The 26,754-nt window shown below is 60.4% G+C and overlaps 2 protein-coding genes across 13 annotated transcripts; both read left to right on the top strand.

The window, feature by feature from the left end:
- Positions 1-293: 293 nt before the first annotated feature.
- SH2B1 (SH2B adaptor protein 1) lies at positions 294-8,380 on the top strand. Of its 11 annotated transcripts, none has more exons than XM_044390293.3 (10): positions 294-392; positions 2,391-3,418; positions 3,723-3,824; positions 4,066-4,157; positions 4,257-4,432; positions 5,950-6,162; positions 6,348-6,559; positions 6,695-6,866; positions 7,322-7,421; positions 7,597-8,380. In XM_044390293.3, exons 2-10 carry the CDS (start codon positions 2,480-2,482, stop codon positions 7,613-7,615), a joined length of 2,025 nt encoding a protein of 674 aa, XP_044246228.1. In that variant the 5' UTR covers positions 294-392; positions 2,391-2,479; the 3' UTR covers positions 7,616-8,380. The 11 variants fall into 11 exon arrangements, with proteins under 11 accessions (XP_044246228.1, XP_026371470.1, XP_057170912.1 ...); XM_026515685.4 differs by having other exon boundaries at positions 6,695-6,922; XM_057314929.1 differs by having other exon boundaries at positions 300-392; positions 5,950-6,153.
- Positions 7,928-26,668, top strand: ATP2A1 (ATPase sarcoplasmic/endoplasmic reticulum Ca2+ transporting 1). Of its 2 annotated transcripts, XM_026515680.4 has the most exons (23): positions 8,041-12,619; positions 12,966-12,983; positions 13,389-13,471; positions 14,856-14,960; positions 15,646-15,784; positions 17,699-17,779; positions 18,659-18,744; positions 18,896-19,193; positions 19,339-19,505; positions 20,737-20,825; positions 21,093-21,195; positions 21,416-21,547; positions 22,689-22,811; positions 22,933-23,151; positions 23,669-24,004; positions 24,148-24,368; positions 24,463-24,665; positions 24,857-24,942; positions 25,035-25,168; positions 25,297-25,414; positions 25,568-25,685; positions 25,935-25,979; positions 26,377-26,668. In XM_026515680.4, the coding sequence occupies exons 1-22, from the start codon at positions 12,502-12,504 to the stop codon at positions 25,937-25,939; spliced, it is 2,982 nt and encodes a 993-aa protein (XP_026371465.1). In that variant the 5' UTR covers positions 8,041-12,501; the 3' UTR covers positions 25,940-25,979; positions 26,377-26,668. The 2 variants fall into 2 exon arrangements, with proteins under 2 accessions (XP_057170907.1, XP_026371465.1); XM_057314924.1 differs by having other exon boundaries at positions 7,928-12,619; positions 25,568-26,668.
- The last annotated feature ends 86 nt before the right edge of the window (positions 26,669-26,754 follow it).

The following is a 26,754-nucleotide window of genomic DNA, read 5'->3' as shown; positions in this document are numbered from 1 at the left end:
CTCGGGACTCTATCCCCGAGCTGGCTTCTCTATGGTTGACACCTTTCCTTTGTGCCGAGTCTCCTCCGGGAGGGCACCTAGTGGGAACCCCTTCCCACGGTGGCTTTTGCGGCTCCTTCTAAGTGCAACCGGAGAAGCCCCTGAGCCCCCCAAGAGTCCCCACCTCAGAGCGGTCGAAGGGTTTGCGCAGAATTGGAGGATGGCGGAAGTGAGTGTGTAGGTGCCCTTCGATCTCGCCGCTCTTCTCTATGGTCGCTTCCTTCGGTGACGGGAAAAGGGGTCCCGGCGCCTGCGCAGAGGCGGCCTGGGAGCTAGTCGCGGAGTGCGGGGGGAGGGGCAGGGAGCGGGAGCTGCCGCCGCCGCCGGAGCAAACCGCGGGGACCGAGATGCAGGTGGGACCGGAACCGGAACCCCCCTCTTCAAGTACCTCTTCCCTGTCCGCGACCCGGCCCCGGCGCCTGAGAGGAGCCCTGGGTGGGGGCGGGCGTAGGGGGGCCAGAGGCAGGAGGGGTGCTCGGTCCCGCAGAGTGCAGCAGACGGGGCTCGTCCCGAGGCGGCTGCGGCCCCGGGGAATGGGCGGGTCGAGGGTGTCCAGGGAGTAGGGTCGGGTCGGAGTGCATTGACCACCGGGCCCAGAGGGTCCGAGCCGGGAGCGGAGCCTGCACCCTCCACCACCCGCCCTTCGGGAAATTTCAGAACTGAGCCAAGAGGCAGGTGCACCGGGAAAATGTGTCTGAGTCCTGCTTGGCAGAAGAGAAACTGAGTCACCAGCTCAGGAGCCGCAGGGTCAGCGGGCCTGAAGGGGGCTGGGTCTGCCTGTGGTGCAGAGGGTTGGGTGGGCCTGTGTGAGCTGAGGTGGCCTCTGCCTGGAGATTGGTCTCTCTGCTGTGTCTGCACCTCTTGGCTCGGTTCCCCTGTGCTCCATGACTCTCGCATCTCTTGGCTTCTTCTCGTTGGTTTGGAATTGTCCCTGCGGTTGGAGCCATCTGAATGTGTAGGGTCTAGGCCAAGGAGGAAGGGGAGGGGTCGTTGATTGTCGGTCTGAGCAGGAGTCAGGTTTGGGGAGACTTTCCTGAGCTGCCCCCCCCAGTCCTGGTGCCAGTCATCTTCCAGTATAATATGGGGGAGGAACACTTAACAAAAGAGCCATGGGTTATAAACGCCATGCCCAGCTCCTCCACTTGCTAGTTGTAAGATCTTGGGAAGCCTCTTCTTTTTTCATTTCTCGTTTAGAGGAATTGGAACCCATAAAGATAGTAATAATGGCGGCAGTTTATCGTGCGCTTACTTTGTGTCGAGCCCTGACATGTTCCATTTAATTTTCCCAACGATTCTATGGGTTAGGGATCATTAGCTCTGTTTTATAGTTACAGATCCGCACTTCAGAGAGGACACAGAACCTGTTCCAGATCACCCAGCTAATAGGTGGCAGAGCTGGGATTTCGTCCCAAGTCCGACTCCAGAGCCCATAGCCTTAACCACCAGGCTAACCAGCCTTTAGGGCACACTCCCCAGTGCAAGAAGAGGAAGTGAAAAAGCCTAGGGCCCCAGCTCCCTGTTATGTTTTATTTACTTTGTGGCCAACAGAGACTTGCTCTGACCCAACCCACAGTCTTTCCCTGCCTGGTGCTGCTGCCTCTGGGCCCCAGGCTGAAGGGGCACCAAAGAAGCGGGCTGTGGCCATTCCGAGCCTCCGTCACACCGTGCCGGGGTGCTGGGCCCCGGGGTCCGCTTTGGGGAGAAGTGCGGTTTCAATCCGTCATCCGTCCATCCTCCTTCCTGAGCAGCCTCCCTCCTCAGAGCTGGACCTCAGGACCCATGAGGCAGGGTCTGTAAGTGCTACAGACCTAGCTCCCCTGAGAGCTGGGGCAGTGAGGGGCTGTGCCTGAGGCCGGGGCAGCCAGTCCCTGGACACAGCACTATGCAGTGGGCAAAACCGTAGGCTTGGAGTTCGGAAACTTTTCTGAGCTTCGGTTTCCTCATCTATTGTCAAGGTTATTAAAGCCTGTTGCAGGGAAAGGTAAGAACAGCCTATGGGGAGCATGTGATAAATCTTGAAGGACCTGTTTTAGAGAAGGAGGTGGCGTGCGTGCTAAAGGCTCCGTTTTAGAGGAAGGTGCTCCACGGCTGTCTGTCACTCCTGGAACCAGAGCCAGGGGGAGTGGGGTTGGGAAGGCAGCAGGGTAGGTGCGGGGCGGGACCCCGGGGAGCCAGCTGACTGGGGCGCGTGGGGTGTGAGGCTCTGGGAAGGGGAAGGGGGGGCAGTGTGGTGCTCCCCATGGCTCTCCGAGGAGTCCTGACCAGAGTGGGGAGTCCGGCTGGGGGTGGGGCTCGGCCCCCAGTCCCACCTCAGCAGTGACTCGGTGTATGTGCCTCTCTTCCTTCTGCAGCTGCTGCCGCTCACCCCGTGTCTTCTGGCCGCTTCCCTCTTTGCTGCCCCTCCCCACAGGCTCCCCCTCTCCACCTCCTGGGGACCATCATGAATGGTGCCCCTTCCCCGGAGGATGGGGCCTCCCCCTCTCCTCCCCCTTTGCCACCACCCCCTCCTCCTAGTTGGCGGGAGTTCTGCGAGTCCCACGCCCGGGCTGCTGCCCTGGATTTTGCCCGCCGTTTTCGCCTCTACCTGGCCTCCCACCCCCAGTATGCAGGGCCGGGGGCCGAGGCTGCCTTCTCCCGCCGTTTTGCTGAGCTCTTCCTGCAGCACTTCGAAGCTGAGGTGGCCCGAGCCTCCGGCTCCCTTTCGCCACCCATCCCGGCTCCCCTGAGTCCTGGTGTGGAGATCCCGTCACATGACCTGTCCCTTGAGAGCTGCAGGGTGGGTGGGCCCCTGGCTGTGCTGGGCCCTTCTCGATCATCTGAGGACCTGGCCGGCCCCCTCCCTTCCTCAGTCTCTTCCTCTTCTACGACCTCCTCGAAGCCGAAGCTAAAGAAACGCTTCTCCCTCCGCTCAGTGGGTCGCTCCGTCCGCGGTTCAGTCCGTGGCATCCTGCAGTGGCGGGGGACCGTTGACCCTCCCTCCCCGGCTGGGCCCCTCGAGACCTCATCAGGCCCCCCAGTCCTGGGTGGAAACAGCAACTCCAACTCTTCTGGCGGGGCCGGGACCATTGGCAGGGGACTGGTTAGTGATGGAACATCCCCTGGGGACAGATGGACTCACCGATTTGAGAGGCTGAGACTCAGTCGGGGCGGGGGGGCCTTGAAGGGTGGAGCAGGGATGGTGCAGAGGGAAGAGCTGCTGAGTTTCATGGGGGCTGAAGAGGCAGCCCCTGACCCGGCTGGAGTGGGCCGGGGAGGAGGGGCAGCTGGGCCTACTTCAGGGGGCGGAGGGCAGCCTCAGTGGCAGAAGTGTCGCTTGCTGCTCCGAAGTGAAGGAGAAGGAGGAGGAGGAAGTCGTCTGGAGTTCTTTGTACCGCCCAAGGTGAGGCCCCGGGGAGGGTGGGTGACTGGGCGCAGGCGATTGAGCCCCCAGAGTGGAGCAGCCCACATGCATAGCTTTGCTCGCTTGGGTTTGATTTGGTTTGGTTTTATTGCTCACTTGGGTTTTTAAAGCTAGCTCCTCACTCTGGGGGAGGAGCTGTGGGCAGGACTGGAAAAGTAGTGTTATGACCCTTTGTCTAACTCCTTTAGAGGGCATAGAAGGAAAGATGGTGGCTCTCTGGAGGGAAGTGAGAGGTGGTCCCTGCACACCAACAGTTTGGCTCTTGGTCTCTTTCCCCACCCAGGCGTCTCGGCCTCGACTCAGCATTCCCTGCTCTACCATCACGGACGTGCGGACAACCACGGCCCTGGAGATGCCTGACCGGGAGAACACGTTTGTGGTTAAGGTAGGAGCTCTGGGCTCCTGCCCCCTTGGAGTGCTCGTGTTGGGGCGAAAGCTTGCGTAGCACGTTGCAGCCAGGGACTGCGTGGAAGGAGGTGCCTGTGCGTCCAGTGCCTTGAGGGTGTCCCTGGAGCTGCAGCTTCCCTGGGAGGAGGGGAGAGGGGGAGGGTATTCTTGTTCTCATTACGGTGGCTTCCAGCCTCTGGACCTGGAAGTGGCCTGTGGGCCTCCTCTTGTCCTCGTAGGTGGAAGGCCCCTCGGAGTACATCCTGGAGACAGCCGATGCTCTCCATGTGAAGGCCTGGGTGTCTGACATCCAAGAATGCCTGAGCCCGGGGTGAGGAGCCTGCCTGCTGTCACCGAGGGGGCCAGTGGGGCTGGGGAGCAGCCTTGGGCCTCTCACCTGCTCACAGCACCATTTTCCCCGTCTCCGCAGACCCTGCCCTGCCACCAGTCCCCGCCCCATGACCCTCCCTCTGGCCCCCGGGACCTCCTTCCTTACGAGGGAGAACACAGACAGCCTGGAGCTGCCCTGCCTCAATCACTCAGAGAGTCTGCCCAGCCAGGATCTGCTGCTGGGAGCCAGCGAGAGCAATGACCGCTTGTCGCAAGGTAAGGGTGGAACTTCAGAGGACTGGGGACCTCAGAGCCCCCCGAACCAGGCTGAGGCCCTCTCTCCCGACTTGATCGTGCACCCCATTCCTGCCCCTTGGCTGCTGACCCCTACCACCGAATGTCTCACTTTGGCCCAGAACGTGCCTCTCAGAACCATCCCTATCCCCACCTTGCACGAGCCCCACACCAACTCCCTTCCAGCCTTCTGTGCCCAGCCTTTCCTCCTTTTCCATAAGCCTTATGCAGACCTCCACTCTGGCTGGAGATAACGGCTCTCTTCCCCAAGCTTCTGGAACACTTGGTTCACGTCTTTGTTTTGCTTTTACTCCCCATCTCTGTACGTACGTTGATGCTACCAGGTGTTTTTGACTCTTTACTTCTTGGCCTGACTAAACATACACAGGCGCGGTCACACACAGCACGCCCAGAGACATGTGTCCACCTGGCCCAGCTCACCTCTCCAGATGCCCGTATTCCCCTTTGTCCTGCTCCTCTGTTCCAGCTTACGTTTCACGGTGCCTGGCACCCTGGCTGTGCTCACTGAGTAAACAGGTTGAAGAGTCTTGGAGCTAGGGTGGACCTCATAAGTCGTCGGTTCCAGTCCCCTCGTTTCCATTCCCCTCAGGCAGCTAAGACCAGGGAGGGGAAGTGGCTATTCAGAGGTCACCTGAGAGTCCCTGACAAAAAGCAGGGCTGTGCCAGTCTGCTCCCTGCCCCCCTGCTCTCCGTACCCCACACACAGATATGACGTTCCCGTCGGCTCAGGCCTGCCACTCAGCAGACATTCGGGGATGCCCGAGTACGTACCTGACCCTGTGCTAGGCTCCGAGCACCCGAGACGTGCTTCCTGTTCTCTCTGTGGCTCCCAGTGTAGCTTTGACGAGCTGTCACTCCCTCTGAAAAGCCTGGAGAGCCTGTGCCTAGTGTCCTCCGAGCCGCACAAGCAGGAAGCGCCTGGGGAGCTCAGAGGAGGAAGAGAATCGGGGAAGGTGGCATAGACAGGATAGCACCCAGGGGAGGTGAGAGAGAGGAACAGGGCTTGGCGGAAGTAAGTGGCCAGAGCCCAGCCCTGAGGCAGGGAGCGCTGGAGCTTTGGAAGATTCGGGCAGGATGAGCCGGCCAGCGCGGAGGCTCCGGGAAGGCAGACTGCCATGCAAGTCGGGGTGGTCGGGTGGTCAGGGTGGGCCGATGGACAGGGGGAGGATCTTTGATCCCTCTGAGAGTTGGGGACTTTGTTCTGTAGGCCAAAAAAGGACGCTTTTTAATGCGAGGATACTTGACAGTCACTGTCATTTCAGCTGTTGCTCCAGAAACAACAGGGGCACGTTTGGATTCCAGGACGTCCTTGCAGTAATTCCAGCCCCTCAGCAGTGCCCGGGGCCTCAGTCAGGAGTCGTGGGTCAGAAGCGACGGGCCCCTGGCTGAGGAAGGGCGGGCACCTCAGCCCGCTGACTGCCAGCGCACACAGAGTGGTTGCTCCAGTTCTCAACCTGCCCTCCTCCCTTTCTTTCCAGGGGCCTACGGGGGCCTTTCAGACCGCCCCTCAGCATCCATCTCCCCCAGTTCCGCCTCCATCGCTGCCTCCCATTTTGACTCAATGGAACTGCTGCCCCCAGAGTTGCCCCCCCGCATCCCCATCGAAGAGGGGCCCCCAGCGGGCACAGTTCATCCCCTCTCAGCCCCCTACCCACCCCTGGACACTCCGGAAACAGCCACAGGTACCAGAGGTGAGAGCATGTGTCTGCCTCCAGGCCCGGTTGCCCGCCCTCCCGAAACTCTTGTCTCGGGAACCTGAGGGATCGGACCTGGGGGGAGGGGAGTGACAGGTGGCGGGAAAGCAAGGCTTCTCTTCTCCCAGGATGGGGGAGGCTTCCCTGACACCCCGGTTTCCCTCCCTCTCTCCTTCCTGAAGGATCATTCCTGTTCCAGGGGGAGTCAGAGGGAGGTGAAGGGGACCAGCCCCTCTCAGGGTACCCTTGGTTCCACGGGATGCTCTCTCGACTCAAGGCTGCGCAGCTAGTGCTGGCTGGAGGCACTGGCTCCCACGGTGTTTTCCTGGTACGGCAGAGTGAGACGAGGCGGGGCGAGTACGTCCTCACTTTCAACTTCCAGGGCAAGGCCAAGGTGAGTGAGGCAAAGGCTGTGTTCCCCGCAGGGAACTTGCGGGTGGGGTGGGGGAACGGGGCCATCCAGGGGAGGAGGCTTCTGGAACGGGCAGGGGCGTGGGCTCCCGCTTCACCTTGCTCGCCCTGCCCTCAGCACCTGCGCCTGTCGCTGAACGAGGAGGGTCAGTGCCGGGTCCAGCACTTGTGGTTCCAGTCCATTTTCGATATGCTCGAGCATTTCCGGGTGCACCCCATCCCTCTGGAGTCTGGAGGCTCCAGTGACGTTGTTCTTGTCAGCTATGTCGTGTCCTCCCAGCGACAGCAGGGTGAGCAGAGCAGGTCTGCAGGGGAGGAGGTGCCCGTGCACCCAAGAAGTGAGGAGGTGTGTGTGCCAGAAAGACGGGGCGGGGGGGCTGTGAGGAGGAGAAGCTTCGTGAGCGAGAGTAGGGCAGCGGAGGTTCTTGGGTGTGGGGCTTTTGAAGGGGAAGCAGGACACTGAGGACGTAGGGAGGCAGAAGGCCCCGTGCTGGAGCCGGGAGGAAGTGGCAGTTGGGGCGGTGCATTCCCATTCCATCAGACCCCCGTGTTCCATCACCTGTGTGTCTCCTGGATTCATCCTTCTTGGCCTTGTCTCTGCCCTTTGTCGCAGTCTTGCCTTGGGCCTGTCCTTCTTGGGGATGCTTGGTCTGATCCCCCCCCCCCATGTCTGATGTCCCTGTCTGATCTCTCCTTTTCCCCGCCCCAACGTCCCATCTGTCCCCACGCTGCCCCTCCCCCCCAGGCCGGGAGCAGGCCGGGAGCCATGCAGGGGTGTGCGAGGGAGATCGATGCTACCCCGATGCCTCCTCCGCCCTCATGCCCTTCGGAGCGAGTGACTGTGTGTAAGTGTGCTCCTCCTCTCACCGCCGCCCATGATCCATCTCCATGGCCCGGGGGGTTGCTCAGGAGACGGGTGTGGGGGAGATAGCGCATGGCTCCTGGGGGCACAAGTGCAGGGGAGGCCGCCGCCAGAGCTGGCCTCCCTCCACAGTCTGTCTTCTTACCATTCCTATCCAGAACCGAACACCTCCCATGACCCACCCCAGCCCCCTGAACCCCCTTCATGGACAGATCCCCCACATCCTGGGGCAGAAGAGGCGTCGGGGGCGCCAGAAGTGGCGGCAGCAGCAGCCGCAGCAGCCAAAGAGAGGCAAGAGAAAGAGAAAGCGGGCAGTGGAGGGGTCCAGGAAGAGCTGGTCCCCGTGGTTGAGCTGGTCCCCGTGGTTGAATTGGAAGAGGCCGTAGCACCAGGCACGGAGGCCCAGGGAGGCGCTGGATCTGGTGGGGACCCCGGGGCCACCCCGATGGTGCAGCTCCAGCAGTTACCACTAGGGGGCGATGGAGAAGAAGGGGGCCATCCCAGAGCCATTAATAACCAGTACTCCTTCGTGTGAGACACCCTACCCCGCTCTTTCTCCACTCTTCTTGCTCCCCAGCCCTTAGTTCGTGAGATTGGGGCTGGGCAGGGACATAGAGGAGCGGTAGGCATCCCCTCCCCATGTGCTTCCTGACCCTTGACGGCCAAGGGCACCTATGTTGGTACAAGAAGAGGTTCGAGAGCCCTGTTAACTCCCCAGTTCATACACTACAGGTGCCCCATCCCCTGGGCAGGGGATTTGGGCTCCATTACCTCCCTGAGGGGCTCTTATGGTCAGCCCCATCCCTGGGGGCCATTTCCCCATTAACCACCCCCCACCCCGAGGAAGGGTGAGGGGGAAGGGCTGTCAGTTATATTAAGGTGGTTGTTGTTGTTGTTTTAAACAAAATGGAGAAGCATAAATAAATAAAAGGGTTTATCTCAGTTCCATCGCGATGGCTGTGGCCAGTGTTTGCAGTGGGGGCTGGGACAGGCGGGTCAGGAAGGCAGCCCACTCAGTGTTGCCCACTCTGGAGCTGAGAAGCCAGAAGGCTGGGTCAGGGCAAGTCCCTGTTGGCCTCTAGCCCTGTGCTTTCGGCCCATTGCTCCCCTGTGGGCTGTGCTGTTGGTTGAGCGGTAAGTGCAGAGCCAAACAGTGCTTCCCAGGGTCTCCAGCCAAGTTCTCAATGGGACAGGACAGTGAGCAGCAGGATCGACAACCCCTAAGGACCCTTCCTGCTCTGAATTCTTCAGTGAAGGCTTCCCACCCTAGGGAGAAAGCAATCAGAGAGAGATCGTGGGGCTGGGGCTGGGGCACCGTGGCTGTGCTGGGAGAGATTTAATGTGGCAGCCACAGAGCCTGGCTGCAGAGGGGCCCGAGGACGGACTGGCTTTCACTCCTGGCTTTTCTTGTCCTTTGCTGTTTGGCCTCGGCAAGGTATTAGCCTCTCTAGGCGTCGCTGTCCTCATCTGTTTAGTGGGAAGTTTTATGTGGGTTGGCGCTGTGGACATGATTTGCTTGGATAGTGTTTCCATTGGGATTTCACATAGAAGTTCAGATTACTGGCTTCTCGTGAAAATCCCAAGATCCAGCCCCAGGTGCTCCACCTTCCACATTCCACATCTGCTCCAACCCCACTGGCCCACTGCACTCACGTGACCTCAGCCCCATGGGCATGAGTTTGCAACATCTCTCCCTCCTCACAGCACCCCGATTCAGCCCAGGCTCTGCTCTTTGAACTGAACTGCAGCCGTGCCCTCCTCCGACGGAGGGCACCCTTGGGTTTCCCAGCTCTGCAGGTGGTGGGTGCCCACAGGGAGGGGCCAGGTTCTGAAGACTCCCACCTGTTTTGCTTGGCCCTCTCCCTTCCTCGCCTCCACCCAGTGCTGCCGGTCACCTTCCTTCCCAGGCAGCATGGGGCCTATATTCTCGCGCCCCTCAACCACTGTCCCCACCTCCAGGAGGCCCTAGCCATGCTTATGACCTTGCTATTCTGGGCCTTGCGTCCTGTTGGGAGATGGACAGGAGACAGCTGGGCTCACAGGCCACCCAGGCTGGGGTCTAGCGGGGGGAAGCCTGCTGGCTCTCCCAGTTTTGTCTAATTCCTGGGGCTCCCCCAAACCTTGACCTCAGGGGACTGAGGATAGACTTGGCCTTGCAAAGGAGGGGATGGTTTGGGGAGCTGGGTGCTGTGTTCTGGAAAAGGAGGTGGTGAGTGAAGGCCGTGGCGCCCCAGGGTAAGCAGGACCTGATCCCCTCCTAATCTAGCAGCAACTGGTGCTGCGAGGCTCCCCCTCCCCCTAAACCCTGCCGGCTTCAGGAACTTGCCTTCTGAAGATGGGTGGGGGAGGAGGCCAAGGAGCATTCCCCCCACCCCAAGATTTGCATGTTTTGGCTGGAGGAGCCTAAGAGACTGCTTCCCTCTAAGCCTCGCTTTAAGGATGGTTGCGCTGAAGTTTGGGACTGACCAGGGACCGGCCAGGCTCTATGTCCCTGTCCTTCAGAAGCAGGCTTCTCCCATTCCCAGCTTCAGCCCTCCCAGGAGGGGAGGAACACCTTCCAGCTGTGGGCTTGGAGACCCCTGCGGGAGGGATCCCGGAGAACCAGTTCCTTCTTCCATCCCAGGCCACACCCCCAGCCTCCCCGGTGGCCAGCCTTCTGCAGCTCCTGTGGGGTAGCTGTCCATCTGGGAAGTTGGGGGAGGTGGGAGGGGCCACCTTAAAGGGCCGCGCTGGCAGCAGCGTCCTGTAAAGCCTGCCTCCTGTCTTCAGCCTCCTGCTCTCAGCTCCCCTGGAGCCTTGGTCCTTCAGTCTTCTCCCCCTTCTCCGTGTTTGGGCATTCCTGCTCCTTTCAGACAGCGCCCGTCACTCCTCCAGGTGGTGGCAGGGAGAAGCCACAGAGCACCAAAAGGCTTGGCACAGGCTGAGCCTGACTCTGGCCTAAGAAGGTGGGTGCTGGGCCAGATGGAGGTGCCTGCAGATGTGACCCCATTGTCTCAGCCCCCTTCCTCAGGTCCCAGCTCAAGGGAGGGGTTTGTGGGAACCATGAAAAGGGGGAGGGAAGGAGCACCATGTCCTCAATTCACCTGGAAGGCTCCCCTCCCCCCTCAAGTCCAGACAGAGGAAGGGATAAATGGGGGGGGGGGGCGGCTAAATCCTTAAGTGCCATCAACCCTGCTGGCCTGCCTGCTCTCCAAAAGTGAGGCCTCCCTTTCCTTCTCCCCCTGTCTGCTCTGCCGTCATCTGCTTAAGAACTTGAGCGCCAGTGGGGAAGCAGCCTGGAGAACCCTTTCAGTGGCCCATACTCCTCTGACTGTCCATCTCAGGAAGCTAGAGGCCTGGACGCAGGAAGGACTTGAGGCTCCTTCTTCCCCTCCCTGACCTTCTACTGTTACCTCTCATTGAACCTTTCTCCTCTCTCTGCCCTCCTTTCCTCCCCTGCCCACAGCCCAGGCTACCCTCTGTCCGCTCCTCCAGCAGCTGCCCTGGTAGTAACCAAAAGATGCCCCCCTCCAGGAGCAGGGGTGGGGGTGGGGGGCTCCAAGCAGCTGCTCCGACGAGGAAGCTGATACCAAGGCCAGCCGCTCAGCGACAACTTGTGGCTTTGCACCCGGCCCTGGGCCCCCACCCACCTGGCTGCTGCATGCCAGCTGCCTGCAGTCCCTTTTTCCCACTGCTCCTCAGACTTCCCTCTGGCCCCGGCAGCCCTGTCTCTGTTTCCCCAGCTCTGTTCTGTCCTTATTTCCCCCAGACCTGTCCCCATCAATCTGCCCCCTCCCCATTCCTTTGGTCTGGAGCCTCTGCTCCATCCAGCTTCCCAGCCCCCTTTCCTTGACACCCCTTCTTCCCTCACGCCTCTTCCTGCAGGGTATGCCCAGCACCTGAGCACGCAGCCTGTGATCCTCTCTCCCCTAGAGGAGATACTCCAGGGCTAGGGCAGAGTGTGGACTACCCGCCATCTGGGGTCTGCCATGTGAACCCCTTGAGTTAACACAGTGGGGGATGAGGGGACCCTCATTCCAGGACTTGGGGTGACTCCTGCTCCCATCCTGAAACATTGATCTCTCCCCCTCTGCCATCAGCACATTCTGTAGCCTCTTGGATTACCTGGCTGCCTGGGTATCCCATTTTCTTGGGGGGGGGGGATTCCCTGCCAGGGATGGGGGGGCCCCCGAAGGCTACGTTTCCAGAGGCCGAGTTAGAGCGATGGGGAAGGGGGGCAGTTTGGGGGAGAGACAGGCAGTCCTGGCTTTGCTCACCAGGGCTTGGACACTAAATCCCTTGTTGATGGCTGCAGCAACCCCTCCCGAGGGTTGGGTTACCATCTTCTGCCCTGTCCCCTTGACCCTCTCCCTTCCCTACTTCCCCTTGTCCCTCTAGAGCCATTTCCTCTGGCCCCCAAAAGATGCTGTCCCCCTCTCCCATCCCCTGAAGGTTGGAGTATCTGCTGCCCTTTCAGCAAACTGGGTGAGGAAGGAGACTGTGGCAATAGAAACAGGTCGAGGGTGGGTGGGACGGGAGGGAGTCCAGGAAAGAGAAAGGTGGAGGCTCGGGAGTAGGAGGAGGAAGAACTACAGGGATGACTTTGGAACAGGAAATTCAGTACAACTGAGGAAGTCCAGGCAACTGAGGGAGGGGTCAGCAAAACACAGACAGTGAAGTCTCTCCCTGCCCCCCCCCTTCCCTGGGGCTGGGGCCACCTTAGCTTCCCTCATGAGTGACATCTCAGGCTGCAGCCCCACTGTTCCCCCTCTGTCAGCAGAAATATCTTTCTCCTGACCCCTCCTGCTGGAGTCTTAGCCAGCCAATCCCTGATCTGGGGGGGGGGAGCCTGGCCCCCCCTACTCCCTCATAAGGACCAGCTGGGGGTTGGGGGGGTGGCCAGCTGCTGCAAGTGGGACGGGGGTTAGAGCTTCGTGGAAGGAAGAAAAACGTGGCGGGGGGGGCAGGAGAGAAAAGCAAGAAACCCAGACAAACAGGCAGGTGGACACTGAAGAAGGCCCCCGAAACGTGAGAACCCCCCCAGAAGGAGCACACCGCCCCCTGGCCCCCAGGAAGGGAGCACAATGGAGGCTGCACACTCCAAGACCACAGAAGAATGTTTGGCCTATTTTGGGGTGAGCGAGACTACAGGCCTTAGCCCGGACCAAGTGAAGCGGCATCTGGAGAAATACGGCCCCAATGGTAAGTATTTCTTGGAGGAGAGGCCGGTAACGCCCTCTTGCTCCCCCACAACACAGACAGACACATACACACACTCACGCACTGGAGTCTCTCCCTCCAGAGTGCCTTAGGGAAGAGCTGGGCCCTGGTCCAGTGACTGCAGGGGGTAAGAGGATACTGACAAGACAGGGTCCCTGAGACTTAGGGTTTGGGGAGGTTTTATGGGATGACCTTGGTGAACCTCAGATGCCCTTTTGGTGGCCTGACTGTCTTACCTTAGTCAGAATCCTGGGGGGGGGGGGGGCATTAGACTGAACCCCAAATGAATATGTCCTTTTCTTTTCTTTTCTTTTTTTTCTCTGCGTAGAGCTCCCTGCTGAAGAAGGTAAGTTCCTGGAATCCCTGAGCTCTCTTAAGGACCACCCCCCAACCATGTCCCACTTCCTTCTCCCCACCTTCTCCCTACTGACTCCTGGGGCAAATACCCTCCGCAGAGCTTAGAGTCTGGCTGGGGACAGGAGTTTCCAGGCACTTTCTCCAGCCCTGAGGCCTCCAGCCCTTGAGCAACTAACTGCCCACCACCACTCTGAGGAGCCTGTTTCTGGACTCCCAGTGAGCTCCCTCAGCCCCCTCTCAGTACCAAGCGGCCTGCCTCATCATCCCAGGACCTTCCTGCTCAGGCTGAAAGTCAGGCCACTCTCAGCCCCTGGATCCCAGCCTGCACTTAGAGTCCCAGCCATCACCCGCCAGACCTTAACCCCGGGACCCCCTCGCCTGCCTCTTCCCCCAGGGAAGTCCCTGTGGGAGTTGGTGATAGAGCAGTTTGAAGACCTCCTGGTGCGGATCCTTCTCCTGGCCGCCTGCATTTCCTTCGTAAGTGTGGGCAGTCATCTGGGGGCTGGCTGGGGTGTGGGTTGGGGGGGCTGGAGCATCTCGGGGGGGGGGGGGGCGGGGGGGGAGGCTCTGGCTCCTCGGCTCCTCTGGTCCAAGCCCTCAGCATCCTCTTCCGCAGACCAGAACTGAGGGGGGCGGGGAGGGGGGGGCGCTGATGCGCGTACGCCTCGGTCCTCCTCCACACCCCACAGGCAGGTTTTATTTTAAGCTTTAAGGGTGTTCTCAGCCAAAACACTGAAGCTAAGCCACCCCCGCAGCTTCAAGGGCTTCGAGGGCTCGGGTTACCCCCCAAGCGCCGGGCTCCCCAGCTCAGGCTCAGACTAGGCTGCGCTCTGGCCACCACCACTCCCGGCATGCCCCGGGGCGCGCAGCCGCTCCACCAATCCCCGAGCCTCTTGGCGCCGCCGCCCCGCCCTCCTGACGCTGATTGGTCACGGCAAAGACTCCCTCCCAGAGGCGGGAAAGAGCTGCTGGTGTGAGGGTGCCTCCAAGTGCGCCCGAAGGCCCAGCCAGACCCCACACCTGTCCCGGGCTTCGCTGCCCGCCGCCCATCAGGGCTGGAACCCCAGGGACCCACTTCCACCCGCCCGGCCTGACCTTGCCCGCCCTCCCAGGGGCCCCTCGCAGCCGCAGGGTCGCCACCTGTCTGGCCCCGGACCTCCCCCGACCCCGCCCCAGCACCCACCACCCCAGCAGCCTGCCTGCCTTTTGGAGTTTCTTCCTTAACATCTTAGTCCTGCCAGAAGACAAGACTGGGGGCAAAGAAGGCTCCCTGTCCCCTGGTCTCCTTCATGGAGGCCCTGTGGGCCCCTGAGTACTAGCTGGCAGGGCCTCCCTTCTCCCTTCTCAGATTTGCTCCTTGACATTTGCCGGTGGCTGTTGCCTGGCAGTGGCAACAGCTGGGGTGGGGTGTGTACAGGAGGCCCCGTAACACTATCCCCCCTCCTGCTCCCTCATGAAATTGGAGCTTCCCTGCCTTGGGATGTTGGGGAGGGTTGTGGGGGGGCCCCGGCATCTGCAAGGACCACAGGGTTTTGGCTCCCGTGGGATGGATGTGGCTGTGGGGGGTCGTTGGCCCGGGTGTCCGGTGAGCTTTGTTTACAGGCCAATAGCCTGGCCAGGGAAACCCAAAAACATTCCCAGTTAAGCTCCGAGTTGTGCATGCACACCTGCGGGTTCCTGCTGCATGACAGCAGTGGCAGCGTATGTGTGAGTCTGTGCTTTGGAGTGTGTAGGACCTCAGGCCGGTGAGGGGCTGCAGGATCCCTGCGATTTCCAGCCCCGTTTGTCCCCGCACTCGTCTGTGCCCCCGTTGCCCTTCTTTATGTGTTGGAGGAAATTTCTCCCTTCCCCTGCTCCCCAGGTGCTGGCCTGGTTCGAGGAAGGCGAAGAGACCATCACTGCCTTTGTGGAACCCTTTGTCATCCTCTTGATCCTCATTGCCAATGCCATCGTGGGGGTTTGGCAGGTTAGCCGTGACCCCGCCTCACTCCTTCACATCCTGACACTAAACACAAAGCCAGCCTCCCTCCCAGTCTCCTCCTCCTCTGTCACTTCCTCTGGGAAGTGTTCTCCATTCCTAATGCCCAGCCTGGAAAGGGGATGGAGTATGGGAAAGAGATGGGAGACTGATGTTCCCATTGTCACTTGCTGGCTCCATAACCCAGGCAAGTTCCTTCACCTCTCTCAGCCTCAGTGTCCTCACTCGTAAAATGGGGCTAACAATCCTGCCCCTGGGCGGTGCTGAGATGGAACAGGATGCTTGTGGGGTGCCCACCCCTGTGCCTGGCATATAGTAGCCGGTCAATAAATGCTAGCTTGATTTCCCTTCTCTTCCCTTGCCACCCTCTACTTTTCCTGCCCCTTGCTTTCTGATTTTCTTTGATTCTCGTTTCTTCTTTCCCCTGAACCTCCTTATCTGTCTTCGGCCATAAATGACAGTTTCCTCAACACACACACCTACCCTCACGCGGGGTGTGTCTACTCCCCGATGCCAGGAGCCAGGACTGCATGACCTGACTCTTCCTCTGTCATGTCCCTGTTTCCCCCAGGACTCTGGCCCTGCCCCTCCCAATCCTCCCTGGATAGTCCCCTCCCATTCTACAACCTTCTTCCCTCTGATGACCCTCCTCTCCTCCACCTTGTCCCTCCAGGAGCGTAATGCAGAGAACGCCATCGAGGCTCTGAAAGAATATGAACCCGAGATGGGAAAAGTTTACCGGGCTGACCGCAAGTCAGTGCAAAGGATAAAGGCTCGGGACATTGTCCCCGGGGACATCGTGGAGGTGGCCGGTGAGTGATGGGAGTGAGTGGTCCAGGAAGGGAGGCCTTGACTTCGAGGCTGAGAGGATGCCTGTGGCTGGGGGGGCTGATTCTGCTGTCTGGGAGGTAGCGGGATGGTGGAGTCTTTGCTTCTCCTTCTCAGACTCCTCAGGAGGTCACCCCAGGGCACCATGGCCATAGCACCCCTCCCTGTCAGAGTCTCAGCAGGAACAGCCAGTCCTGTCCCTGACGCTCCAGGCGGACCCCCTGCTCCCCCTCCTCTCAGCCAGCACTTGCAAGCAACAGGTGGAACCTAGTCCCTGCCAATGGCCCCGTCTCCACCCCCCTCCCGAGGCCTGGCTTCTCTCTCCTTCCACCCACCCCCAAGCTTGGTCAGCTCTAAATCTTGACCTCTCAGTACCCTTGAGGCCTCTTGAAGGGGTAGGAGTGAGGGTAGAAGGGAGGAGGGGGGCCGAAGGCTCAAGCCCCCAACCATGTAAGGGAAACTTAGGCCCCAGCAGGGAGCACGGGACCTGGGAGGAGGGGAGCTCAAGGAGGGGCCCCGCCTCTCCGGTGAGGGACACTTAATGCCTGACCAGGGAGGGGTGGGGGCCGGGTGGCTAAGATTACTGGGATTCTGCCCCCTTCAGCGGTTTTTATATTTGCCTTGCGCCGGCCTTCCCACATCTCCAGGCCCCTGGCAGAGGGGAAAGTACTAGGCCCGCTTGCCTCCGCTAGACTCCCCAGTTGCCACTGCGGGAGGCCTAGGGAGAGGGAGGGAGGGCGGGCTGAAGACCCCAGGGCACCATCCCAGGGCCATCCTGCCATGGTGACCGTTTGGAGTCAGCGCCATGAATGTCTATAAATATCGCTTGGGCTTGGGTGACAGGGTGTCCCGCCCAACTCCGTTGCCGACCTCCTCCCTCCTCCGTCAGCTTCCTCTGGCACGGGAGGAGGAACCTTAGAAACAGGGAAAGGAAAGTGGCCCAACGAACCCCATCCCCAGTACTGTCCGTGGGACCTGGAGGGATTAGGCAGAGGCCCCGGGAGGCGATAAGCCTCTTCAAAGGCCCTGAAGTCCAGGGGGGCATCATCTGCCTTGTCAGCCTACCTGCAAGGTGGTTTCCTGGCCTGACCCCCTCCCTGCATCTCCTGCGGCCTGCCCCCACTCGTGCTTGGCCCCCTCCTGCCCTGCCATTCCTTCTCTGCCGCATAGCTCCCCCGCTCTCGCACCTCACCCACTGTGGCTTCCTGCCTTCCCTCGGGAGCGCAGACCAGGGCCTGGCAGGTTTCTGACAGGCCGTCTCCACCAGGCCCTGCAGGCCCTGTGCCCTATGCCCCTGCAGCTCCGCCCTCTCCTCCTACTCCTGCCCTTCTCGCCCTTCCCTCTGGCTCCACCTTTTGTCCTGCTGGACACAGATTTCCTCACTTCTCGTATTTTCTCCTGTTTCCTCTTGTTTCCCCCACCCCTGCCCTGTAATTCCACGGCCTCCTCTCCCCTCTGAAGCCCTTCTCTCAAATTCACCCGTTTCTTTTAGTTCTTTTCTTGCTCTTCTCACCCCATCTTCCTCCCTCTTGTTTGCCTCTCTGTTTTGCTGTCTCATTACACAACTGGATCATTCCTAATTTTCCCTTCAGCCACTCAGCGTAGACGTTTATTGAGCACATGCTATGTGCCAGGCTGTGCGCTGGGCCCTCTCACAGGCTCACAGCCCAGGGTGGGGAGAAAAGCAACAGGGGGGCAGTTGGAATGAGTGCTGAGAGAGGGATGCTTGCTGGGGCTACAGGAGCCCACGCCAAGGGCCTGACTCAAGCCCGGGGTGGGCACCCAGCCCCGGCGATCTGAAGGATGAGGTGAGGTAGTCAGACAGAGATCGGGCTTTTCTTGGGAAGGAAGAAAACTCCTTTCTCAGCTGACTTCACTCTCGTCTGCTCTCTCCACAGTGGGGGACAAAGTCCCTGCTGATATCCGCATCCTGTCCATCAGATCCACCACGCTCCGGGTTGACCAGTCCATCCTGACAGGTCCGGTGGGCCGGGTGGGAGGATGCTTCAAGGGGGCGTGGGGATGAGGTGGGGAGCTGCATGGACACACAGGGATGAAACTCCAGGTGGATGAAAGAGAGCAGCCGGCTCCCTCCTGGCTCCCTAGCACCGGTGACGTCAGCATGGCTTAGCTTTGTTCACCATTGCGAGGGGTGATGGGAGGTGAAACACAAGGGGTCATGGGAGAGGGCGGGGCGTTTGTGCCCATTCTCCAGATGGTCGTCGACCCCGTCCTTCCACATGGACATTCAGACACCCAGAGAACTGTCCTGTTGCTTCAAACCCCCACCCCTGAGTGAGGAACCACAGATTCTGGGACAAGCTGGAGGGTCTGGCTGTGCTTAAAACCACAGCTGCTTCCATTTCTCCACTGGGAGAGAGACAGTGAAGAGCCAGCAAGCCTTCCCTGTGGTCCAAGGAGGCAAGGCTGGCCTGGCCCAGGGTGGCCGCCCGAGCCCCTGCCCAATGGGGAGAGGAGGGCATCTCCCTTCCAGGAGCGTGCTCTGTTGTTGACCATGCCCCTTCCCATAAAAAACCTTCTTTGACTTTCACCAAGACCTGGTTCTTCTGAAGTCTATATATTATCGTCCCCATTTTACAGAGAACCGAGGTTGAGTGATCCCAAATTCTGCAGCTTGTAAGTGGTCAAGCTGGGGCTCGGGTCCAGGTCATTTTACTCCAAGTGCGATGGCTTTCCCACCTGCCTCCAGTGGCTTTTGCCAGAGTTCAGCCTTCCTCCAGAACTGTTGCTTGGTCGTCACCAGGCCCTGTCCTGCCAGGCAGGGCCGGAGTCAGGGGTGGGAAGGGTGGGAGGAGGACATGATGTCATTTGAAAACCTCTTGGCTCCTTGTCCGCAGGCGAGTCCGTATCTGTCATCAAGCACACAGACCCTGTCCCTGACCCCCGAGCTGTCAACCAGGATAAGAAGAACATGCTTTTCTCGGTGAGCCACGCGGGGCCAGCTGTCACGCGCTCGAGCCGGAGGCCCCGGTGGGGGACAGACATGCGCGAGGAAAGATGAGGCCCGCCGTTGGGAGGATGCAGTGGGAGGGTCGCCTCTCGCCCGACTCCTCGCCTCTCGTCCTCCCTCTCAGGGTACCAACATTGCCGCTGGCAAGGCCTTGGGCATCGTGGTTGCCACTGGTGTGAGCACCGAGATTGGGAAGATCCGCGACCAAATGGCCGCCACAGAACAGGACAAAACCCCCCTGCAGCAGAAGCTGGATGAGTTTGGGGAGCAGCTCTCCAAGGTCATCTCCCTCATCTGCGTGGCCGTCTGGCTCATCAACATCGGCCACTTCAACGATCCTGTCCACGGGGGCTCCTGGTTCCGTGGGGCCATCTACTACTTTAAGATCGCCGTGGCCCTGGCTGTGGCCGCAATCCCAGAAGGTACGGCAAGCTCTCTTTCTCCTCCCATGGGCTAATCGAATCCACAGAGGCCCCTTTCCAAGTAGGGTAACATTTACAAGCTCCAGGGATCGGGACCCGATTTCCTTGGGGGCCGCCCTTCACACCCTTCCTTTCCTCCCCACAGGCCTCCCTGCCGTTATCACCACCTGTCTGGCCCTGGGCACCCGGCGGATGGCAAAGAAGAATGCCATCGTGAGGAGCTTGCCTTCCGTAGAGACTCTGGGCTGCACCTCTGTCATCTGTTCGGACAAGACGGGCACCCTCACCACCAACCAGATGTCTGTCTGCAAGGTCAGGGAACAGTGGGACTCCTACTCCCAAGAAGGCCTTAGAGGTGAAATGAGCCCTCCAAAGATGGGGTCAGCCCTTCCTCCCTGGCAGCTTCTCCTTCTGGCCGGGGCAGGAAATGCACGGAGGGCAGGTGCAGATTGCCACCCTGCCAGCTGTGAAAAGGACGAGCGGGGGCCCTCTGCGCCCCCCGCCCCCAGAATGGTCCTCCGTGGCCGGTCCAGTGGTGGGTGGTCAAGCAGTGAGGAGCCGCAGGCTGTGTTGAGGGCTCTGCAACAGTGCGATGGGATAGGAAAGGAGCTGTGGGCCTGTCGCTGGCAAAGTCACGGGCACCGCTAGGATTGATGTGGTCCGCTGCCTGCGATCGTGATCGCGAGGACATGCTCAGTGTCAGAAAAGAAGAGGTGTCATGTTTTTTTTCTGCCCTCCAAGAAGTTCCCAGTCCTCTTGGCAGGGGGATCGGGGTCGGGGGGCATCATTCAGGGACCCCAGGCAGAGAACCCCTGCCCTAAACAGAGTTCTGTGTAAGAGCACGTCCATGAAGCCCAAATTGTTCTGAGACTCAAGGGCGGTGTAGTCAGACCAGGGTGACAAAGGCTATACCGTGCGCTCCTTGGGGAGACCCCCGAGCTTGCTGGTGCTTGAAAGCCTCAGAGACGGCTGACCGTCGAAAGGGTGCATTCGACTTCGTTGAACCCCAGAACCGTTGTCTCTCGGAGCCTGTCTGAAGCCCCGTCCCTCCCCCGCTGGCTGTAGTCCAGGGCGGGCTGCTCCTCCCTGGGACCTTCCAGAGCCCAGGCCTCAAAGCCTCTGCAGCTGGCCTCCTGCCCTGGTTCCTAAAAATGAATTGATTGCCCTCATTTGAAAGTCAAGAGATTTTACAGGAAAATAACCTGAATTTGTGGATCTTCCTGCAAAACGGGAAGATCTGGCCACGAGCTGCTGACAGCGGGCCGCGGGCGCTCGAGTACCTCGCTGCGCACATTTCCCTTCCCTTTGTTACCTCGCCCGAAGGAGCCTCGAGTGTGGCCTGCAGAAACTAGGGACTTTGGCCTAGAGGCCGCTAGCAGCACACATGGAAGATGATGGCCAGGGGGCGGCGGGGAGGCTGGCCTAGCCTGCGGGGGTGGCTGGGAGAGGGACGGGGCACCGGCCTCCCATCGGTGCCAGCTGCCTTCGCGTATGGTGATATGGTGACAGCTAGACATCTGTCCGCATGCCCCTCTCCCTGCAGATGTTTATCGTCGACAAGGTGGACGGAAACATCTGTGTCCTGAACGAGTTCTCCATCACTGGTTCCACTTACGCTCCAGAAGGAGAGGTGTAAGTCCCCAGAAGTCCTCCCCTCAGCTCCCCCTGCGCCCCGCAGACACCCCCCCCCACTTCTCTCCTGGGGGCCTCCCTCTAGTTTTATCTTCCTGTCTCCTCTTCCTTCCCTGACCTTGTTCTCTCTCCCGCCTGAGTGGTCTCCGCATCGGTGGCCACATCCATGACTGGCCCTCGCCGCTCTCCCCATGTTCTCTCTGCATCTCGGTTCCTATTCTCCTCTACCTGTCTCTTCTCCTTCCTTCCTCCCCACCCCGCTGCCAGCCTGAAGAATGATAAGCCAGTCCGCTCAGGGCAGTATGATGGGCTGGTGGAGCTGGCCACCATCTGTGCCCTCTGCAATGACTCCGCCTTGGACTTCAATGAGGTAACCTGTCCGCTCCTGACGCAGCCCCTCCGTCCCCTTCCCACTGGCTGAGGCCAGGCCTCCTCCCCGGGCCACGTGGGAAGGGGACACTTTGTACCAAGGCCTCTCCTGGGTGGAAGGGGGAGGGAGCGGCTGGCCCCCTTCCCGTTCTAGGGGGAAGGTGGGAGCAAGGGCCAGGAGCACAGGGCACTTACTTCCTCTTCCTCTTCTGTCCTCTCAGACCAAAGGTGTTTATGAGAAGGTGGGCGAGGCCACCGAGACCGCGCTCACCACCCTGGTGGAGAAGATGAATGTATTCAACACCGAAGTGAAGAACCTCTCCAAGGTGGAGAGGGCCAATGCCTGCAACTCGGTGAGTCTGGGCGCTCCCTCCCACGGGGTCCTTCTTTGCTCGGGATCACACAGGCCGGGACCCAGGGAACCTCAGGGGGCAGGACCTTGTGTCCTGTGCTGGGACCCCAGGCAGCACGGGCAGCCGGCCTCTCCACAGCTGTTGCTGGCCAGGCCGGCTTTGGGTAGGTCCTCCTGCCCCTGGACTGATTGGCACTCACCACCTCCTCCCTGCAGCCCCCCTGGATGACACTTCTCTCACTGTGTCCCCAGAGAGAAGGGACAACACTGGGCACAGAAACGGCAGCCACCCATCATGGGGCTTCCCTGGTGCAGATGAACAAACCCCATTCTGTTCCTCTCTAAGATTTTGCTGTTAATATTTCTTTAATGCGTATACTGAGCTCCTCTCGTATATTATGTTCTACTCATCGCTCATTGTTTTGTTGTCTCTTTTCTGTATATGTAAGACGCTCATTGCTGCTTTACTTAATAGGACAGGAATAATGAAAACAATCTAAATATCTATCCGTAGAGAGTGCGTGGAAGAAATTTACAAATGCTAATATAAACATCATCCTATCTTTTATTTATTGGTACTTTTATTCTTGTTTTCTCTTGAAATCTCTATCACCTGGTTGGTGAAAAAGGGCTCGCATTCATTTTTGTGGCGTGTTTATTACTGCGTGCCAGGAACTGGGTCTGCGTCGTCCGATAATACGTCTGTAGGGCCCACGTGTAGTTATTTCAATTTAAATTAACTAAAATGAGATAAAAGTAAAAACTCATTTCTTTGGCTGCACCAGCCACATTTTCCATGCTGAATAACCGTGCTCAATGACACCATATTGGATGGTTCCGATTACAGGACATTCTCATCATCACCGAAAGTTCTAGACGGTACCATATTGTGCCATCCTGTTTCAGTTGTGCTTTAAACTAGACACTGTAAGAAAGCGGCAACACCAGTCTTGAAGTTCTCTCTATTTACGCTGTAGGTACCAGACTGAGCTCCAGTCCAAGACTCAGCTTGGGGTCTGCTCTGACCTCCAGATCCTTTCGGACTATCTTTTAAGGAGTCTGGGACTCCGCCCTTCTAGCACAGCATTGTCATTCTCATCCCACCAATCTCACGTCTGGCCTCTTCCTCTCCTCTTTCCCAGGTGATCCGCCAGCTAATGAAGAAGGAATTCACCCTGGAGTTCTCCCGGGACAGGAAGTCCATGTCTGTCTACTGCTCCCCAGCCAAATCCCGGGCTGCTGTGGGCAACAAGATGTTTATTAAGGTCAGAAATCAGAACCAGCCTCAGCCCCCCCTTCTTCCTAATCCTGAGCCCTCTCCTGTCCCTGCCCCCTTCACCTTGTCCTGGAAGAAAGCGGTCTCTGAAAGCTCTCCTGGTCCCCTAGGGCGCCCCCGAGGGGGTCATTGACCGCTGTAACTACGTGCGAGTTGGCACCACCCGGGTGCCCATGACGGGGCCGGTGAAGGACAAGATCTTGTCGGTGATCAAGGAGTGGGGCACGGGACGGGACACGCTGCGCTGCCTGGCCCTGGCCACCCGGGACACCCCCCCGAAGCGAGAGGAGATGGTCCTGGACGACTCTGCCAGGTTCATGGAGTACGAGGTGAGCGGACGGAAGCCTCCCCTCGCCCCAGGGTCATCCACACACACCCCCTGGTTCCACCCGTGTTGTGTCCTACTGCGTCGTGGGGCGTGGTTCCACAGTGAGCTATTCCCAATGCGAGAAGTGGGGCTAGACCTGTACTCCGGGGCGCGGGCCTTACCTTGCAGGCCGGCTCTCTGCAAAGCGCCAGAGTCCACTCCTTCGTTTTCTAGACGGGACCTGGTGGCCCGGCAGGTAGCCTGGACTTGCTCAGGGCTGTAGACCCAGTGAGTGGCCCCGCCGAAGGCAGAAACAACTTTCCTAACTCCCAGTTCTAGTTCTTTCCTTGAAATATCTGCAGGCGGTCCCCCACCCTGGGCCTGGCAGCACCAGGCCTGCAGGCACACGTGTGAACAAGGAACGTCTCAGGCCCAGGGGCAGCTTTCCCCGCATCTCCCCCCTCCCCGCCCCGGAGCGTCCTCCCTGGCTCATTTTCCGAGTCCTTCCCCGACGCTGTCGCTCTCTGCTGTCTCCCCAGACGGACCTGACATTCGTTGGCGTGGTAGGCATGCTGGACCCCCCCCGCAAGGAGGTCACAGGCTCTATTCAGCTGTGCCGGGATGCCGGAATCCGAGTCATCATGATCACTGGGGACAACAAGGGCACAGCCATTGCCATCTGCCGGCGGATTGGCATCTTCGGGGAGAGCGAGGAGGTGGCCGACCGAGCCTACACGGGCCGGGAGTTCGACGACCTGCCCCTGGCCGAGCAGCGGGAGGCCTGCCGTCGCGCCCGCTGCTTCGCCCGCGTGGAGCCGGCCCATAAGTCGAAGATCGTGGAGTATCTGCAGTCCTACGATGAGATCACGGCCATGGTGAGCAGATGGTGGGGCTGCGCGGCTGGGGGGCGTCGGGGGGGGGGGCGCCCTCCGGGGAACTGAGATGCGCGAGGGAGGGTCAGCCCCCTGGGAGGGGTACGTGCGAGGGTTTGCGGCCCACCTTCTCGCTCTGCCCTCAGACCGGCGATGGGGTCAACGACGCCCCCGCCCTGAAGAAGGCCGAGATCGGCATTGCCATGGGATCGGGCACCGCCGTGGCCAAGACGGCTTCCGAGATGGTGCTGGCCGACGACAACTTCTCCACCATCGTGGCCGCGGTGGAGGAGGGCCGCGCTATCTACAACAACATGAAGCAGTTCATCCGCTACCTCATCTCCTCCAACGTGGGCGAGGTGGTCTGGTAAGCAGCCGGGCGGGCGGGTGCCCGGCAGGAACCCGGGGCTTGACCACAGGTCCGGAGGCAGGACGGACACGTGACCGCCTCCTTCTGGCAGCATCTTCCTGACCGCCGCCTTAGGGCTGCCCGAGGCCCTGATCCCCGTGCAACTGCTGTGGGTGAACCTGGTGACGGACGGGCTCCCGGCCACGGCCCTGGGCTTCAACCCACCAGACCTGGACATCATGGACCGGCCCCCCCGGAGCCCCAAGGAGCCCCTCATCAGTGGCTGGCTCTTCTTCCGCTACATGGCAATTGGGGGTGAGCAGGACGGATGGGGACCCCACAATCCTTCCCAACCCTTGGGACTAACCCCCTCTCTGGCATACCTGCTCCCCTAGCACAGCCATCCCAATGGGTCCTCTTCCTCAATGGGCCGTCCGTGGCCGCGAGCCCTCTTGACACCTGTCTGCCCAGCCGTGACCCCGACTCCCATCTTCTCTCTACCACAGGCTACGTGGGTGCAGCCACTGTGGGAGCGGCTGCCTGGTGGTTCCTGTATGCAGACGACGGGCCTCATGTCACCTACAGCCAGCTGGTAGGGAGGATAGAGGAGGGAGGCGGGTGGGGAGCAGGAGGGAGGCGTGGAGGCTTCTGTGGGATCCCAGCTCCCGTCTCCTGCCCCTGCAGACTCACTTCATGCAGTGCAACGAGGAAAACCCTGACTTCGAGGGCGTGGACTGTGAGGTCTTTGAGGCCCCCGAGCCCATGACCATGGCCTTGTCCGTGCTGGTTACCATCGAGATGTGCAACGCTCTGAACAGGTGGGGCCTGCCCGCCTGCCCCTGCCGCCTTCCAGGGACCGCTGTGTCCTCCCCCTTCCTCTCTCGGCTCACCACTGCTTTCTTGTGCTGTCCCCCACCCTGGGCTCCCCGCGGTCTCCCCTTCGCAGCCTGTCTGAGAACCAGTCCCTCGTGCGGATGCCACCCTGGGTGAACATCTGGCTGCTGGGCTCCATCTGCCTCTCCATGTCCCTCCACTTCCTCATCCTCTACGTCGACCCTCTGCCGGTGAGACTTCTCGGGCCGGGGACCGCCGTTCTGCGCCCCTTGGGGAGCCTCGGCAGGCGGGGGCGCCTACAGAGGGAGGAGGGAGGCAGGCTGGGGGCGGCGCCGCCTCCCGAGCGGGACACTGGTGGTCACCACCTCCGCCGGCCCTCCCAGATGATCTTCAAGCTCCAGGCCCTGGACGTCACCCAGTGGCTCATGGTCCTCAAGATCTCATTTCCAGTCATTGGGCTCGACGAGATCCTCAAGTTCGTTGCTCGGAACTACCTGGAGGGTAAGCCGCGCTTTCCTCCGAGACTTGTTCGCCCCTGGCCCCCCCACAGGCCCTCCCTCAGCGCTGCGAAGGCGCCCGCCCCCCCTTCCTTTTCAGTGGGGTGCTCTGGCCCTGCGAGGACCAGCGCCCCTTCCCTGGGCCCCCCTGCCCCTGCGCCCCTGCAGGCGCCCGCAGCTGCCTCCGCACTCTCGGCCTCCATGGCCACCTCCGCCCTCCGTAACTCCGTGTCTCTGTCCTCTCTGGCCATAGGATAACCCGTTTCCCCCTCCTCCACCTCTTTGAACCGTGTCACAGGTATCGCCCCCTTCTCGCCCTCAGCTGCTGTGCCCCGCGCGCGCCCCCTGCTACCCCTCGGGGACACCCCCGAGGTCACTCGCGCTCGCTGCTCCCCCCAGAGCCCTGCTGCCCCTGCCACGGCCGCGCTTCCCAGCGGGCGGGCTGCTGGCCTGACCCCGTGCGGTCAGCTGGGCGGCTGCGGGGCTGCGCTGGCTGGGCGCTGAGCTGTGCGCTGCCGGGGCTGCAGTGCTGGGGAGGAGTGGGGTGTGGGACACAGGGGAGTCTGGGGCGGGCGGGGTGGGGGGCTGCACCGACCCTCCAGGTGAGTGTGCCCGGGGAGAGGGGCAGAGAGCCTGGGAGGGCCTTCTCCTCTCCCCTCCCGCCCCCTGCCTCATCCTTCCCTCTCTCCTTCCAGATCCAGAAGATGAAAGAAGGAAGTAACCAGTCCTTTTGCCCCGTCTTCCCCACCCTGATAGTGACACATCTTCAGCCAGAGCCGTGGCACAGACTCCCACGTCCCCTCCACTCCCCGACAGTCTTCCGTTTATAAACACAAGGGTCCCTTTCACTTTTCCACCCTCCGCCACAGCCCCTCTTCCCTTCTGCTCTTGTGAACCCTCCCCTCCCCAGCCCCATGGGGCTTGCAGGGACAAGGCGACCGACTGAGCTGAGCTGCTTATTTATTGAAAATAAATGACAGAAAAGTCTGGTCTTGCCTCTGTGCACATCTTGGGGCCTGGGTCGGGCCCCTGGGGACAAGCATCTTAGTGTCATGCAGTCCAGAAAGCAGCGG

The sequence above is a fragment of the Ursus arctos genome, unplaced genomic scaffold, assembly GCF_023065955.2.
Source record: "Ursus arctos isolate Adak ecotype North America unplaced genomic scaffold, UrsArc2.0 scaffold_2, whole genome shotgun sequence".
In the NCBI taxonomy this organism is placed as follows: domain Eukaryota; kingdom Metazoa; phylum Chordata; class Mammalia; order Carnivora; family Ursidae; genus Ursus; species Ursus arctos.
This window is presented reverse-complemented; position numbering and strand designations above follow the sequence as displayed.